This window comes from Gossypium hirsutum, chromosome A05 (assembly GCF_007990345.1).
Source record: "Gossypium hirsutum isolate 1008001.06 chromosome A05, Gossypium_hirsutum_v2.1, whole genome shotgun sequence".
NCBI lineage: Eukaryota > Viridiplantae > Streptophyta > Magnoliopsida > Malvales > Malvaceae > Gossypium > Gossypium hirsutum.
The window spans coordinates 16125095-16141060 of record NC_053428.1 but is presented as its reverse complement, the minus strand read 5'-3'; the positions used below and the strand labels follow the sequence as shown (position 1 = coordinate 16141060).

The window sequence follows — 15966 nt, the reverse complement described above, 5'->3', positions numbered from 1 at the left end:
ACGGAAAATTTTCGTAAAAATTTCGTTCGAAAATTTCGACGTTTGGGCACTCAATTTAGTCAAAAGGACTAAATTGTAAATAGTGCAAAAGTTGAGTTCTATATGTAGAAGTATCTAATTGATATGAAATTTTAAATTGGAGGTCTTTATGTGGTAATTAGACCATTAGTTAGTTGATGGACAAAAATAGACATAAGAAATGAGAGAAATAGATTTTTTTTAAGTGGGGGCATATTAGTCATTTGGTAATAAAAAAAATAAAATGGGAAAAAGATGACAAAAATCATCATCTTCCTCATTAGTTGCTGCCGAAATTTGAAGGAAGCCATAGCTAAGGTTTCTTTGCTTTCTCAAGCTCATAGTAAGTGCATCCTAGCCCCGTTTTTAATGTTCTTCGCATTTTTGGAATCCTCGTAACTCGGTTTAGCTTATTCTAGCAATAATTCGTGTTAGGGCTCATATTTGGAAAAATACCCATAGGTGAAATGTGTTTATTTTGCTGTTTTATGGTGGAATATGAAGCTATAAATTATGTTAAACAACTTTTGCTAAGCGATTTTAAGCGAAAACGGGTAAATAGGCATAATCGGTAAAAATAATTATTGTTCATAAGTGTATGTTAGAGTGAGAATTTGATGTTGCCATAGAAGGGAAAAATGTTCAGCATGTCATAAAACCTAAGAATAAGTGATGAAGTTTAATTTCCGAGCTTGGGGACAAAAGTGTAATTATGCAAAAGTTTGGGGGCAAAATTGTAATTTTTCAAAAAGTTGGGTGGTGGATTATTTTAATGAATCTGAACATTAAATGAGTTAAATTTGCTATTATAGATCAAGAAAGACGTGAAGATTATCTCAAACGAGGAAAAGAAAAGATAGTGGAGTGAAGTGCAATATTACGATATTTTGCACCGAGGTAAGTAAACACGTGACTTGATGTATTATTTTGACATTAATTGATATATGTTGAGATTTATTTGGAATTAAAATAAATGTTTGGCCATATCCTAAAAATGTTGTTAAATCGGGAAAGGTGGTAAAGGGTTGCAATATATGATTTATGGGTTGAACACTCGGAATAAGCCGAAGTATGTTGTACATAAAGGGGTTGCTGTGTGCTGATTCCCCGATTCATTGGTGGTGCTATGTGCGATATCCACCGTATCTTTGAAATGTGAAAGGGGGTTGCTATGTGCTGATTCCCCCGAGGGGTTGCTAAGTGCTGATTCCCCAGTTCATTGGTGGTGCTAAGTGCGATATCCACCGTATCTCTGAAATAAAAAGGGGGTTGCTATGTGCTGATTCCCCCAAGGGGTTGCTAAGTGCTGATTCCCCGATTAAGTGGTGGTGCTAAGTGCGAGATCCACCAATAACGGTTAACATTCCGAGTGCTCAACGAAAAAGTGTGGAAGGTGAATATTTCCATATGGTGGAAATTTTTATGGGGCAAATATTGAGTTGGATACTAAATCGATCCATGTATGAGATGGGAGAAAATATCAAAAACGAAAAAAAGGAACGATTTAGTTATAAACTGTGTTGAACAACAGCAGATGGGTAACTTTGAAAAATCACCATAAATGGTGGAAAATGAATGGGAAGCTGAATAATATATGAAATTGAAGCTGAATGTGTCTATTTTCATATGAAATAAATAGAATAAGCAAAAGAGTTGTATTTTTGGAGATATCTGAATTTTACTGAAACAGGGCTGGATTGATTTCGGGATCCCCTGTTCTAACTTTGGAAAATCACCAAAAATTGTACAAAAATAATTATGGTGTGAAATTTATATTCCTGGATTCCTTATTGACTCTATTTTTAATAGAAACAAGCGAAACCATTTTTAAAATTTTGTACAGAGAGTTAAGTGAATTTTTTTGAGGAAGGGTCAGAACCGTTGGGCAGTGAAACAGGGGAAGTTTTAATGAATAAACTGTACTAATTGGCTGAGTAAAAAATTCTGAAATTTTTATGGTGAAATGGTATATGAGTCTAGTTTCAGGGAAAATTTACGAAACTCAATTTGGAGCCCTGTAGCTCCGGATAAAAATAAATTAGCGACTATGACGCAGAAAAACAGTTTGCTGGAAATTGCCTAAACAATGAAGTTATTCATGAATAAGTTTATATTTTGGTGTAGTTATGTGAGTAATTACTTATTTATCATGTGTTTACTTACTAAGCTATATACTTACTCGATTTTATTTTTCCCTTGATTATAGTGACTTCCGACAACTCGGAAATTTGGAACGAAGTCAGACAATCATCCACACTATCCTTCACACTTGGGGTATTTTGCTACTATCGTTCCGGAAAATTATGGCATGTATAGACGACCTATGAAATATGGAATCATCATGTAAATATATGTTATGGTTTGATTTAAAATGTGGTGTTCATTAATAGTTAAATTGTGAGTATTATTATAAATGAGTTTGGTTGATATATATATATTGGATTGTGATTTAAATTTGCAGGAGTTTTAAGCAAAATTAAGCAGAAATGCTGTCGAAATTTTTTTTAAAAAACTTAGTAATACCTCATACTCTGTTCCGAGCCGGAATACGAGTAAGGGGTGTTACATGGTCCACCCAAACACACCAACAGAAGCTCATAAGAGCTTAATAGAAGCTCAAAAGAGTTAATCCACCCGAATCATGCCAAACAGAAAGTATAACGCGAAAGTTAGCAAAAAATACTAAACCTCGGTTTACTTGGGTAATATGCCGATATCTCCCTCCAATACCATCACCACTCCAAACACAAATGTACTTTATCTCGCGTTCAATTCAAAACGAACATCAAAATTCAATATTATAACTCAAATAATAATTCATTTCCAACTACAGAATATATATACATATATACATCATGTTATACCATTCATCAATTTAAATAAATATTAAAATTTTAAACATACAAACTTACCTGGCTAAATCGCAGAAATGTCAAAGTACAAAGGCTATTTGGTAACTTTTCATTCTCCTCGATTTTTTTCCACTCGATCTTGATCTAAATTAATAATTTCATTCAATTTATTAATTTAGACAATAAAACAATATATTTTATGTAATTTAGTCATTTTTGACATTTTTATAAAATTACCCCTAAATTTTTACTTTTATTCAATTTAGTCTCTGAGCCTAAAACATGCAAGTTAAACATTTTTATTGCAATTTCCCACTAGCCAAATATTCATAGTCTCCATTTCAGCCCATTTTTTCAATAATTTAACAAAAAATCCTTGTACTTTTATTATTTTAATAATCGATAAATTCATCAAAAATCACTTAATAAAATACTTTTAAATAAAAAATAATATTTAAAATTCATCATTTAACATCAAAAATCACTAGATTCATCAATAGGAACATTTAAAATTTTTAACAGTTTCAAAATCGAAGATACAAACTAGCTAGACCTAGTTGCAACGATCTCAAAAACTCAAAAATTAAAAGAAATAGATAAAAAAAAAAGATTATCATGCATAAATTTTACCATGGCCGAACTTGAATACTCTCCCATGGAACTTTCGGCACTCAATTCACAAGTAAGAAGATGACAATATTTGTTTTCTTGTAATTTATGTTACTAATTTTCTAATTTACTAATTTACCCTTTAAAAACTAACCAAATTTCAACCATTTACTTAGCCATAACCATCCACTAATAATATAATTGTTATAATTTCAATATAAAACCTCCTTCATTTAATACTTAATCCATTTAATCACTCAAATTAAATAGTGATCCAATTTTACATCTTTTACTATTTAGTCCTTTTTAATTAAATAACTATCAAAACGTTAAAATTTTTGAACGAAACTTTAATACTATCTTAATGAAACTCCGTAAATATTTATAAAAATATTTACGGCTCAGTTTATAGAAACAAGATGCTGATAGCTCATTTTCTAAAACCATTTGACCTTAAGATCTTACCACTCGAACTTAATAAATTGCTTAAATAACATAAATTATCAAATAAAAAACCTTTTTAAAATCACATTTGATTTTTAAATATTAAATAATAATATTTACGAACTTACTTGTCGAATTTGGTGGCCCCGAAACCACTGTTTCCGACACCACTAAAAAACGGGCTGTTACACACCCAATTAGTATGGATTCAAGTTCCATTATATCCATACTTTTTATTGTTTGTCAAAATAAAAAGATCAAATTACTCTCGAATAATATAACTTATTTTAAATATGAAATGACATTATAGTAGTTTCCTTAACTGAGATGGTATCGGTTAACACTAACTCAATCAATAATTTAAATAATAGTATAGATATTATACAACTTTCTTAAAAAACCTAAAAAAGGTAATTTTTTTCATGATCAAGGTTAGAATATGTTTGAGATTTAATTTTTATATATTTTTTAATATAATGTTTAAAACTACCTATAACTTCTCTAAACCTGTAAATGAGAGGATAAAACACGCTTAAGCTTGCTCAAATTCATATATTCCTGTACTAACAAAATACTAATGATAACCACACTAGACTCCATCTGTGATTTTTGTTTTTAAAAGTTTATTACTTTTTAAATATTAACCCATGATAAAAAATGCATGGTTTTTTTTCGGATTATTAATTTATTTGGTATAATTGCCTTATGCTTTGATTAAAAAAAATATTTGAATTAATAAGTTTTGTGTAATGATAAAGTATATAATTTTTTTGGAAAAAAAGTTACTACTCAAAATGATATTAGAAGTGGCGGCCATGAATCTTAAAATGATTAGTTTTTATATATACGGTAAAAAAAGCATAAATGATACTTTAATTCAAAAAAGGAAATATTTTTTTAATAGAAATGTCTAAAACTACCAATAGTTCCTCCTCAACCCTTAGATAAGAGGTTATATGTTGAAAAAAACATAAGAAACAAGTACAATTTATTTTATAGATAAAAGTATATGGGATTTGTTTAATATACAATATTATAACCTAGCACTAATATATATACTTTAAATAACAAAAAGGTAAAAAGAAAAGAAAAGCAACATCAAAGCATAAGGAGTTGCACTCAGAATTGTTATTAACTTATTATCTTACAAGAAAAAAGAAGGCATGCATTTGCTTAGACGTCATAGAGTAAGGATTGAAGATGTGGGAATTTAAATCCATTAACTATGAGTTGTACGTTAAACTTCATCAATGCTTTGACGTTGATTGTCAAAGAAATAATGTTATTAACATGAAATGACAAACGAATAAGTCATCAATCTAAATCGACAAGAAGTATTAAACATCCAAGGTTCTCTTCAGTTTTCATTTCGAATGTGTATTTTGAGATTTTTTCTTTTTTTTGTAAACATCAAATAATTGCAGAGGATACCCAACCGCCATTAATAGTTATATCCCCCGACGAAATTATTATTTCTCTAGTATTATATATAATGCATATACAATAATTCGCCTATGTAGTACCAAAAGAATACGTTTTTCTTACCCCTGCTGGAATCATTTCACACAATATATGAGTACCGAGAATTATTAAATTAGTTATAGTTACAGTTGCTTCCAAAACATTCTAGGAACCAGGGAGTATAAACTGTTGCCGTGAAACCCCATCGCCAAGGGATCCAACCATGCTTCCAGGGTAAAACGGAGTGTTTTGAGGTAGTTGATTCAGCAAAGAAACAAACGAATTGGTATCATCAATATTGCCACCTCTGCTACTACAATTTATATCACCCTGTTGGAACCTTTTCCCCGACTGTGAACCTGTTGAGCTTGGTTCGTTCCAGTACTGAGGAGGAAGCGTTCGTTTAACGGGAAACGCCATGGGAAGATTTTGCTTCGAGCTCGACGACACTGCTAGTTGCGAAATATTGGAACTGCTTCGCATCCCTTCGGTTAATATCCCTTCAAAGAAATTATCTTCATGTTGTAGCAGTGAACCATAACTTGTAGCTTTTGATGTAAGAGCGTTTAGATTTTGATGGCTAGAAGTTGGCAGTTGTGTTGCCAGCATGCCCTCCATGGTGTACTCTTTGTCTGTCTCCATAGGTCTCTGGGTATTGTTCTTCTTGTAAATCCGGCATAAGACCCAATCATCAAGCTGAAAACAACGCACTGTATGAATATGGATCTTTAGTTCTATGGAACTTTTAACGGATGGGATAACCCTATACATACCCGTAAAGAAGCTTTCCTGTTGGGAAGATCAACAATTTGAGGTTTGGAAGTGGATGAGTTGTTGTCGATGAGGCGATATTCATGCATGATCCAATTCGTTTTAATCCCTTTGGGAGGCTTACCTCTATAGAACACTAGAGCCTTTTTAACCCCAACCTTTTGATTTCCATTTGAAGTTACAATCGGCTTATCGGTCCCAGTGGCTTTCCAATAACCAGAAGTTGCAGCTCTATTAGGCCTCGCTCCATTCGGATATTTCCTGTCTCTAGGACTAAAAAAATACCATTCTTGCTCACCGAAAGTTGCCTTACCTACAAAAGTTATACTACAATTCAAAGACTAGTACTTGATGGATGTAAACATGGTCAAATATAAATTTTCGTATATGCATATATGTACTTGGCAGCTCCCATGGATCAAACTTGTAAAGATCAACTTCAGCTATGATTGTAACAGGCAGAGGAGCAGAGGCGGCCTTCTTTTTGAGGTAGTGAACAACCAGCTCTTCGTCGGTCGGGTGGAATCGGAACCCCGGTGGGAGTTGCGGGTGCGCCGACGCCGACGCCGACGATGAATCTGTGCTCTCCATTATTTCGCTGGTCAGCTTTGGTTCAATCTTATATTCCCAGTTCTCATGAATTTACGGAGTTGAAGAGTATTGAGCCTAAGGTAGATGGAAATTTAAAAAAAAAAAAATTGAGAAATTAAGAGATACGTTGATGACTTGATGTTATAAGGGGGAAGGGTGGAGAGGGAGTGGCTGGCTTGCTGGCTGTTGGGCTCATATGGAGCCAAGTGGACACCGCTGATCTGATGACACATGGCACATAAGATTGGAGACACGTGGTGGGATAGGTGGTGGGGACCACCATAAGCGAGGAAAAAGCAGGAAAATTGGGAAGGGGGGGCAGGTTTCTAGGGTCGCAGGTTTGGAACTGCCTGTTACGCTTTCCATGTCATGCTTTTCTTATGTGTGATACTATCGCTTCTGTCCCTAAAACTAATTTCAAGAGAAAAAGGAAGAGTGTAAGGTGTGCAAGCATTAATTTTTTTTTTTTGACCCTTACAAATATTTTTTTCATAAAAGCTCAATTTTATTTCTTTTCATAGATCTATGTTAAAAGTCCCCTGATATGCATAATTAAACAGCTTACTTTTAATGTTTTATTTTGACAACATTTTTGCTTGTAAATTAGGAAGAAGAGTATGCTTTAAAAAAAAAACCCCTTTTTCTTTTAACTTGGAGAAGAGGCATAAATCCATGGAACAAGGGGCGTTTCTGACCCGGCAGCTTTCCATAATTTCCTTGCATGTAATCCATTAGAATATACATGTAATTTACATATATAGATAACAGAGAGGTTGCTTTCCTTGATAGTGCTTTGTCTTTTGGATTTTATTATTTACTGGTCATACTACAGCCTTCATAAATTTACATCCTTTTATCTGCTTCAAAATGCAGTGCCAATCAGTTGAACGTTACTTTCAATAATATGGATGATACGCTGTCACCAAATACCAAAAAACACGAGGGAAATGCATGAGAAAAAAAGGAATTGACCCTCCATGCCCAAAGTAAAAGTGCCGCAATTTGCTAGGAGGTTGGTTTCTAGTAAGTCAAAACTTATAAATAAAAATGATATAAGCTGGTCAAGTTTCAGCAATAAAATTCTTTGAATTTCAGTCTCAGCAACATGGAGCTGCTGGCATACTATTTCATGGAATAGGTCAAGTCTTACAAAGCAAGTTTTAAAGGCAACCACCGATTTTACCAGAGCCAAGTAACTTGCTTTTCGGGTAACAGCACGTTGGTTTATATAGCTGACAAGATCATATACTTTGTTCATATCACAAGACATCGAATTAAAATCGATTCATCATACCCTGACTCAAATATAATTGAATTTTATTTGCTTCAGATGAAATCATTTATTTTGCATTTACTAGATTCTCCCTCAACACTCAATAAGGAAAAAAAAAGATCCAAAGGGGGCTATGCACAAAAATAAAAAATGCTAAACTATCCTAAAAGTTCAATAAAATGATAGCCTCCTTCAACTTTGGAGTGGTGTCAGAACATACATCTTGCAAGCATGAGGAGCTACGGATGCCGTCAATCTATCGCGCTCATTCATGGAAACATATTTGTGCTGCAATACAGATATCATAAATAGTCACAACAGATTCATTTAAAACCTCAAATCAGAGGCAACTCTGAGGCTTACCTTCCAGAAGTCTCTAACAATGGCTGGTGTGTTAGGAGAGAGTCCAAAATCCCTCCACACAGCAGTTATAAGAGCCCTCAATTCGCTTCGGTTCCATAACACTACCACAACCCTGTTGTCTGATAATGGCCCTGCCCATACTCCTAGGCCATCTTTGGATCGTAGTTTCCTCCCTTGAACTCCTAGTGAGTCTTGATTTACTTCTATCACTTCTTTGTTCCCAAGGATTCTTAGGGTCCTGTTGCTTACAGATCGAAGGTCGCATCCAATGAGAAGAGGAGCCTGGAAACACAACATTTACATATACAATCTCAACAGAGTACGTGCAAGGTAGGATATGAAGGCTGCAATGACTAGACAAACCTTCATAAGAGACCAAATACTAAAATGAGACCGGTATTCGTCCATAGTCATCCCTCCGCTGCCCACTTCCAACATATCAGGATCTAATTGAATTAGAATTATGGATTGACTTAGTGAAATAGTATTTAAATTTATCAAAATAAATATTAAAAACAACGGTTAAAATTTAGCAGTTACTACCATTCCACCTGCCAGGTCCAGCATATCTCCCCCAACGGTTGTTTAAATCTGCAATCCAAGTTACACTGAAAAAGAGCAAAAAAGTAAACGATTCAATGGTTGCCATAAATTTTGGATATAAATGAATACATAAATGAAAAGCAATAGACCTTGCAAAGGTATCATTAATATCCCCTGTTGTCCTCCAAGAATGGCCATAGGCACCAGCCCATTTTGCTGGATCTTCTTGTCCCCTAAGGAAAATACAATTGCGTTGTAAGAACTCAGTTCTTAATTTTTAAGATAAAACTGATATAAGCAATCAAATAAACACGTACCATTCGCATAAAGAGAAGTGAATTGGCCGTTTAATTTTCTGCAATGCGTGGCCCATAGCAGTATAACTTCCAAAAAGTAAAAAAGAAAAATATGAAATAACTATATCGTAAATACATGCTCCATATAATAGGATGATTCTACCTCTCTCGATTTCTTGTACCATCATGGTAGCAATTGTCATACTTGATGTAATCAACTCCCTACAAAAAAAGGAAGCCCCATATTAACCAAAACCCCGTCATTTAAGCAAATTAAATGCCCCAAAGATTAAGGATACCCACCCATTGAGCAAAAGTTTTTGCATCTTCATATTCATGATGAAGAGAGCCAGGCATTTGGTTACTGCAGGTTCTATTACTGTGGAAATTGAACCAAGTTTAAATTTTTCATATTCTATTTTAACATACATTTGTTGTACAAGCAAAACAAAAAATGTAGACAGTAAAAAAATAACAGAGGGATGGATGTTTACCCAGCATCAGCATATATCCCAAGTTTCAAGCCTCTAGCATGAACGTAGTCTGCAAGGGCCTTGATGCCTGAAGGAAAGGTAGAGGCTTTGCCTCTTAACTTACCATTCTCGTCTCTTTCCGATTCAGCCCAACAGTCATCTGATTTCACAATGACAGTAAAAAAAGATTAGTAAAAATTCATGAAATCACTAAGTATGATTTGTTGGTTATTGTCAACAGAATCAACAATGAAATAAGAAAAGCTTCTTGTTTTTCTAAATACATACCAAGGTTTACATACTTGTACCCAAGTGATGCCAAACCGGTTGAAACAAGTGCATCGGCTGTTCATGGAAAAAAAAGAACATTATAAAAACCCGAGTTAAAAAGAATATGAAAGCTATAAGCTCAAATCCTAACATTAAACCCAGATCTCTGATTTCAACAATTTCAAGATTGGAAGTCTGGGTTTATGTCAAAACCAAGACCAAATGGAGAAGTTCGCAGTAAGAATTTCAAACTGAAAAGTCAGTGTGTCAAGACTAGGGTATATTCAAGGAAAGAAAACAACGTGGTCTTCAAATTTGAAACATCTGCGTCCCAATAAGAAGTCTATAGTGTAATTTCAAGAATTCCAGGGTTGGACCTATTCAGAACAACTGTGTAGACAATTCTTGTTAAGTAAAAGACGGTTCATTAATGTGCAGTCTAGTATATAAATTGAGTTAGGAAATAAAGGCAAAATTAATTAGTCTAAGTAATAAAAGGGTGAAACAGTCAGAAAATTAAATGGAAGTAACTTAGAGTGTTGTGGTGGTCTCATGCATGCATATCTACAATTAATAAAAAATATTAATGGAGTAATTCATTTGAGAAGCTTACCGGTACTCATTACAACACTCTCATTTATACCACACCAAAAGTGATTCCAGCTATTCCATCTGCAACCAAAATCAGCCTGGGTTAATAAATCTAATCTCACTCAACAAAGCTTTGAAGGCTAAAGTGAGAGAATTAAATAATACCCCATAGGAGGGGTCCGAGAAACCCCATTGTCAAGAAGGAACCGAGAGTTAGCATGACGTCCATGGCTGATACCTATGTTCGATTAACTAGCCACTGTGTGGACCATCCATAGGTTGACAGCAGTAGCCAAAATAAAGTTTGCTCTTAACCTCATTTTCATTGTTTTTTTCTAGAGCAGGAAATGAGAGTTGAATTTTTTTTTTCTAGAGAAGGAAATGAGAGTTGTTAAATTATTATCACTTTAATTTTAGGACATTTCAAGCATTTTTCCTATTCGAATATAAACCAAAAGAGATGGAGTTGTTGAGTACGATAACCTTACCTTACTGTTTATATAGCAATTTGGAACAAAGATTTGCCCAAACTGTTGATATAGTAAGATTTCATCTGAAATGGTCTAACTCTTAATATATTAATTTAGAAGTTTAGATTTTTGCGCTAAGATTTAATCTAATATTTGTCTACATATCTTCAATGTTATTCCTCATTTTACTATAACATTATTTTTACTATTAACTAAATAAAGTTTCAATTTCACCTCATCTATTTCTTTAATTTATAAATATAATTGTTTTATTTTATGCCTAGGTAAAACAATTTATTTACTACATTGTGAGTAAAATGACTTCACAAGTAGAATGAAATGTTGTTATGTGTGTTAAAGAGAATATTAAATAAATTAAAATAGGAGTGAGTATTCGGTACACCAACAATCTTTTTTTTTTCATAAATAGTCTTAAAAAACTAACAAGTGTCTCTCTTTTTTTAAACACTTAGAAGGCACTTCTCAATCTCCTAACCCTATTTATTGAGTCTAAAATCTCTACTAGCAGTGCACCAAATAATTTCTCTTAAAACAAATACATATCATTTATTAAACTCTGCTTGTTGAGTTAAAAAACCTCCATCTGAAGTATCTTATTGTGACCATTTTCAAGGTTGATGGCGTCATGGCAATGCTTTCTCTATGGTGTGGGGCATGTGAAGTATCCAAGTATGGATGGACGGTTGAGTTATCCGTCCAAACCCGACAAGTTACTTAATATTTGGAAGGGCTTGAGTGAAAGTATTATACTTGAAGATTAGGTTTGGGTAAAAAAATTAGATCGGCTTAAAATATGGGTTGGACTCAGGCTCAAATATTCAGAACTCAAGCTTCATCCATTTTTAAGTTTGTAATATATCATAGTATGTTATTTTATATATTATATATACACATAAAAATTAAATATATATTATTATATAATATTATAATGTAAATATTAAAAAAAATGTTAAGTCGCCTCTATATTTTTTAATGAATGAAAAAATATATAAAAAATTATGCCTATCAAATAAAAATAGTATAAATAATTTTCAAAAAATTAAAAATAATATGAGTAGGAAAATGAGCTTGAATTAATTATTTATACATATGAATAAGTTTGAATAAAATTTTAAGCCTAAATTTTAAACCGAACCAAAATTAAATAAATATAAAATATATTAATATCATACTTAAATTTGACATCACACAAAACAAACATACCCAAAAACTTCTCTAACCATGGGGCATTACAAATTTTTACAAGTATCATTCATTCAATATTGGAGAGTAAACACTAATTGTGTATTAAATAACATTTCATAAATATATAATATTTTCTACCTCTCTTAATATTTTAGATTTAAAAGGTTGAAATAGTTGATTTTAGAAAATTTGAATTTGGAAATTTATATTTTTATTCCCTCATCTCTATTATGAAAAAGTTTTTAATTAGATTAGTGTCATTTATCAATTAAGTTTTAATTTAATTGAAAAATTATTAAAAATACATTCTTATTACAAAATAAGTTATATTAACACGAGTGTTTTATATTTTTATAAGTCAATAAAATATTTACACATGATAATATTTGAACTAAAGAACAACCAAAGCAATATTTAATTTTTATATAAACATTTAATAACTATATTTTTTAATGCAATATTAAGAATAGGAGATGGAGGTAAGGTGATTTGAAATCGTACAAAACGAGTGTCTAACAAAAAATTTAACCTGAAGGCAATATTTTCATATTGTTAATTTTTATTGAATCAAAGTGAAAAGAATATAAGCATAATATAAAAGATTAGAATTTAGTATAGTGGATTTTATAAGCGATTTTGAAAAATTAACATAAATTTCTCTTTTTTAAAATATTTATTTATTTAATATTTTATTATACTTTTATAAAACACTTATCAATCTCTAACTTTACTTGTATAATTTAAATAATTTCCGTTTTAACATAAATTGAACAAAATGAATGTGAATATGATTCATGTCGCAACAAATTAAACCTTGGTTTCTAAATAATAATAAAAAATTACATTTCTCTATCAAATTAATCACTTTTTCTTTAAACCACACTAAACATCAACATTTATTTAACACCAAATTTTATACAAATTTAGAGAAGCATTGATCCCACGCCACAATTGATAGTTTGACTAACAGACCCAAACAAATAGTCAACTTAATATCAATACTTTCTTGTGCAGAATAAAACACCCAATGCTAAATTTTCATTGATATTTAAAGATTAATCGTGCTGATTATTGCTATCTTTTTTTTCTCGGCAGCTATCCATTTATATGTATGTATGTATGTATATTTGTAAATGTATATGATGTCTGATTTAATCTTAAAATTTTATCTACTGCATGTAAGAGTTAAAGAAAGATGAAAGTAAATGATAAGAACGTGCTTTGATTTTCTTTTTGCAATAAACAATGAAATCTAAGAGGGGAAATATCCCCTATAATTTCTTAGCCATTAAACAATTTGACAAGCATGTGATGGTAATTAGGCATCTAAATCACTAACCTTTTCAAATCTCTCAAAGTCAATGCTGATAGCTTTTCTCCAATTAATACTAAAAACAAAATTTGTCAGTGTTGATATATTAATAGTATAAATCATTTTCAGATCTAAAACTAGAAATATTTAATTAAATTTACAAAAAAAAATATTATATCAACTTTATTATTTAAATATGTATTTATCTTTGATGCATTGATAATATATAACTTTATAATTTATCAATCTATATATATAAGTTCCATACATCATCAATGAATCACAAGATAGCACATATTAAAAAGCATAACCATTATATTTCAAATTAAGGTTTTATCTATACTTTTATTTAATACCCTAATTGAGTTAGTGTCATGAGCTAACTACGCATCAACTTCGGGTAGGAATATTATGAAACTATCCTTCCATAATTAAAATATGTTTTATTATTTGATGGCACTTCAATTTTTTTTTTAAATATTTTTTTTGCATATTACATCAATAAAATGCTAACTTTATCAGTAAACTAAAGCTTTATTTTCATATAATAATATACTATTATTTAAACTCCTAACTAAGTTAGTGTTATAAGTCAACCGAACACTAACTTAGTTAAGAAAATTATGAAAATGTCCTTTCAACCATCCATAATTAAAATATGTTATATTTTTCGATGGTACTTTAGTGTAGATATATTTTTTAAAAAGCAAGTAAAAAAATTGCATATGATGAGATTTGAACTGATGATATATTTATATTTACATCAATAAAATGTCAACTTTAACACTAAACCAAATATCATTTTTATGTAATATTTACATTTTAATTGTATTATGTATACTTTATTATCTACATCAATTGTATATATTGATAATGTTATTAATTGAGTAGGTGTCACAATCAACTTGACATCAACTTAATAGTATATATCTTTAACACTAAACCATATTTTGAATTGTATGCTTTTACGATAGTAAAAATGTAATTTCACAATTTTAATAGTTTATATATTTATAATTTTTGAAGTACTAAATCAATTTTTTATTATTTTTGGGGGGCTAAAGTGTAATTTTACTATTATTAATTTAAAATTTTATAAACTATAAAAGGGCCTAAATAGAAAAGTTTTCATTTTAAAGGACCCTCTTGACTTCGCCACTGATACTAATTAATAATGTTGTTGATTGAGTTGGCGTCACAAATTAACTTGATACCAACCTAGGATTGATAATAATACCATGATAAACAATTGCATTCATTTAGTGTTCTTAATCCGATATATACGTGTTTAAATTTTGTTTTACTTACAATTTCATCTAATTTTTTTTTATTTTAATATTGTACATATTTTATGTGTTATTATTATTAATTAATTTCAAACAATCATTTTATTATTTATTGTATGTTATTTTTAAATACACATCCGTGCTCTAAATACGTGAAAATTTTAGTTTTAAACCAAATATTTCATTATTTATCATATGTTATGATTTCCACATACATACGCGTGTGATAGTTTTTCTAGTTGATATAGCATAAATTCAAATTACACTATACGTACCATCAAATAATATAATTTATTTAAAATACGAAAATATTTATTTTTTAATTTTACGAATTAAATTAATATCTAATTAGCTCGTAACACGACACAACCACAATTAAAAGTTCAAATAATAGTATGGATCGATATTTACTCTAACTAACTACTGTATACTATATGCTCCACAACATTGTGTAATATTTGAAGCTTCTATTTCTATTCCGGTTGATTTTATAAGTATTTTTGTATGAGCTATGTATATTTCTTGGCTTTGAAGATGAATGCATGTCTAATTTTTCAAGATTTTTATAATTTCGAAAGTTCATTTCGCCACATTATAAAAAATGCAATTTTTTGGAGAACATAAATACACAGTAGATATTGTACCTGCATAAAATAATACTTCCCAAGAAATGCACGAGAACTTCGTTACATCCTACAGGGGTACTGATAGATGGATGCAATGTCGTGGAAGTTGTTGAACATGAAAGTAAATTTCTAGGTATCAACCCAGATTCATCATAGAAATAAATATATATACAAAAACAAAAACGATTTTATTGAATCTGCAACTTATATATTACGAAAGAATATTAAATTCTGTCGACCTAATTTGTATATAATATGTTCATACACATGTATATATTACAAAATATGGTACAAATGTTTTCAGTTTTTTGCATCTATTTCTTCACTTATTGTTAATGTAGGGAGATGGGAAAAAAGAAGAAGAAGAATTTTACAACTTATTTGGAGATCTCCCTACCAAGTGTTTAGGATGGTTTTAGTTTCTATACCAAAAACTGGTTAAATTCATGAGCATTCAATGAAATCTAAAAAAAAAAAAAAACCTTGGGGGTTAAAGGAAAAAATTTAATGA

The 15966-nt window shown here is 30.9% G+C and overlaps 2 protein-coding genes across 2 annotated transcripts; both read right to left on the bottom strand.

The window, feature by feature from the left end:
• Positions 1-5260: 5260 nt before the first annotated feature.
• LOC121229408 (NAC transcription factor 56) lies at positions 5261-6892 on the bottom strand. Its single transcript, XM_041113632.1, has 3 exons — positions 6557-6892; positions 6158-6468; positions 5261-6080 (listed from the first exon to the last, which is right to left on the bottom strand). Exons 1-3 carry the CDS (start codon positions 6744-6746, stop codon positions 5550-5552), a joined length of 1032 nt encoding a protein of 343 aa, XP_040969566.1. The 5' UTR covers positions 6747-6892; the 3' UTR covers positions 5261-5549.
• A 1150-nt stretch (positions 6893-8042) lies between these two features.
• On the bottom strand, positions 8043-10875 carry LOC107915254 (alpha-galactosidase). Its single transcript, XM_016844415.2, has 13 exons — positions 10871-10875; positions 10721-10786; positions 10578-10636; positions 9983-10039; positions 9716-9854; positions 9525-9600; positions 9385-9443; positions 9243-9308; positions 9075-9158; positions 8926-8990; positions 8746-8828; positions 8383-8664; positions 8043-8307 (listed from the first exon to the last, which is right to left on the bottom strand). The coding sequence occupies exons 1-13, from the start codon at positions 10873-10875 to the stop codon at positions 8212-8214; spliced, it is 1137 nt and encodes a 378-aa protein (XP_016699904.1). The 3' UTR covers positions 8043-8211.
• Between the last annotated feature and the right edge of the window lie 5091 nt (positions 10876-15966).

Bases quoted from the DNA above. Each gene is read 5' to 3' on its own strand.
- LOC107915254 (XM_016844415.2), bottom strand. The intron at 9,309-9,384 runs GTAGAATCATCC...ACTTTTTGGAAG, and splicing joins GGTACAAGAAATCGAGAGAG to TTATACTGCTATGGGCCACG. The intron at 8,308-8,382 runs GTAAGCCTCAGA...TCTGTATTGCAG, and splicing joins TTGTTAGAGACTTCTGGAAG to CACAAATATGTTTCCATGAA.
- LOC121229408 (XM_041113632.1), bottom strand. From the start codon at position 6,746: ATGGAGAGCACAGATTCATCGTCGGCGTCGGCGTCGGCGCACCCGCAA. The intron at 6,469-6,556 runs GTACATATATGC...TAACTTTTGTAG, and splicing joins TGATCCATGGGAGCTGCCAA to GTAAGGCAACTTTCGGTGAG. The intron at 6,081-6,157 runs GTATGTATAGGG...CGTTGTTTTCAG, and splicing joins ACAGGAAAGCTTCTTTACGG to CTTGATGATTGGGTCTTATG.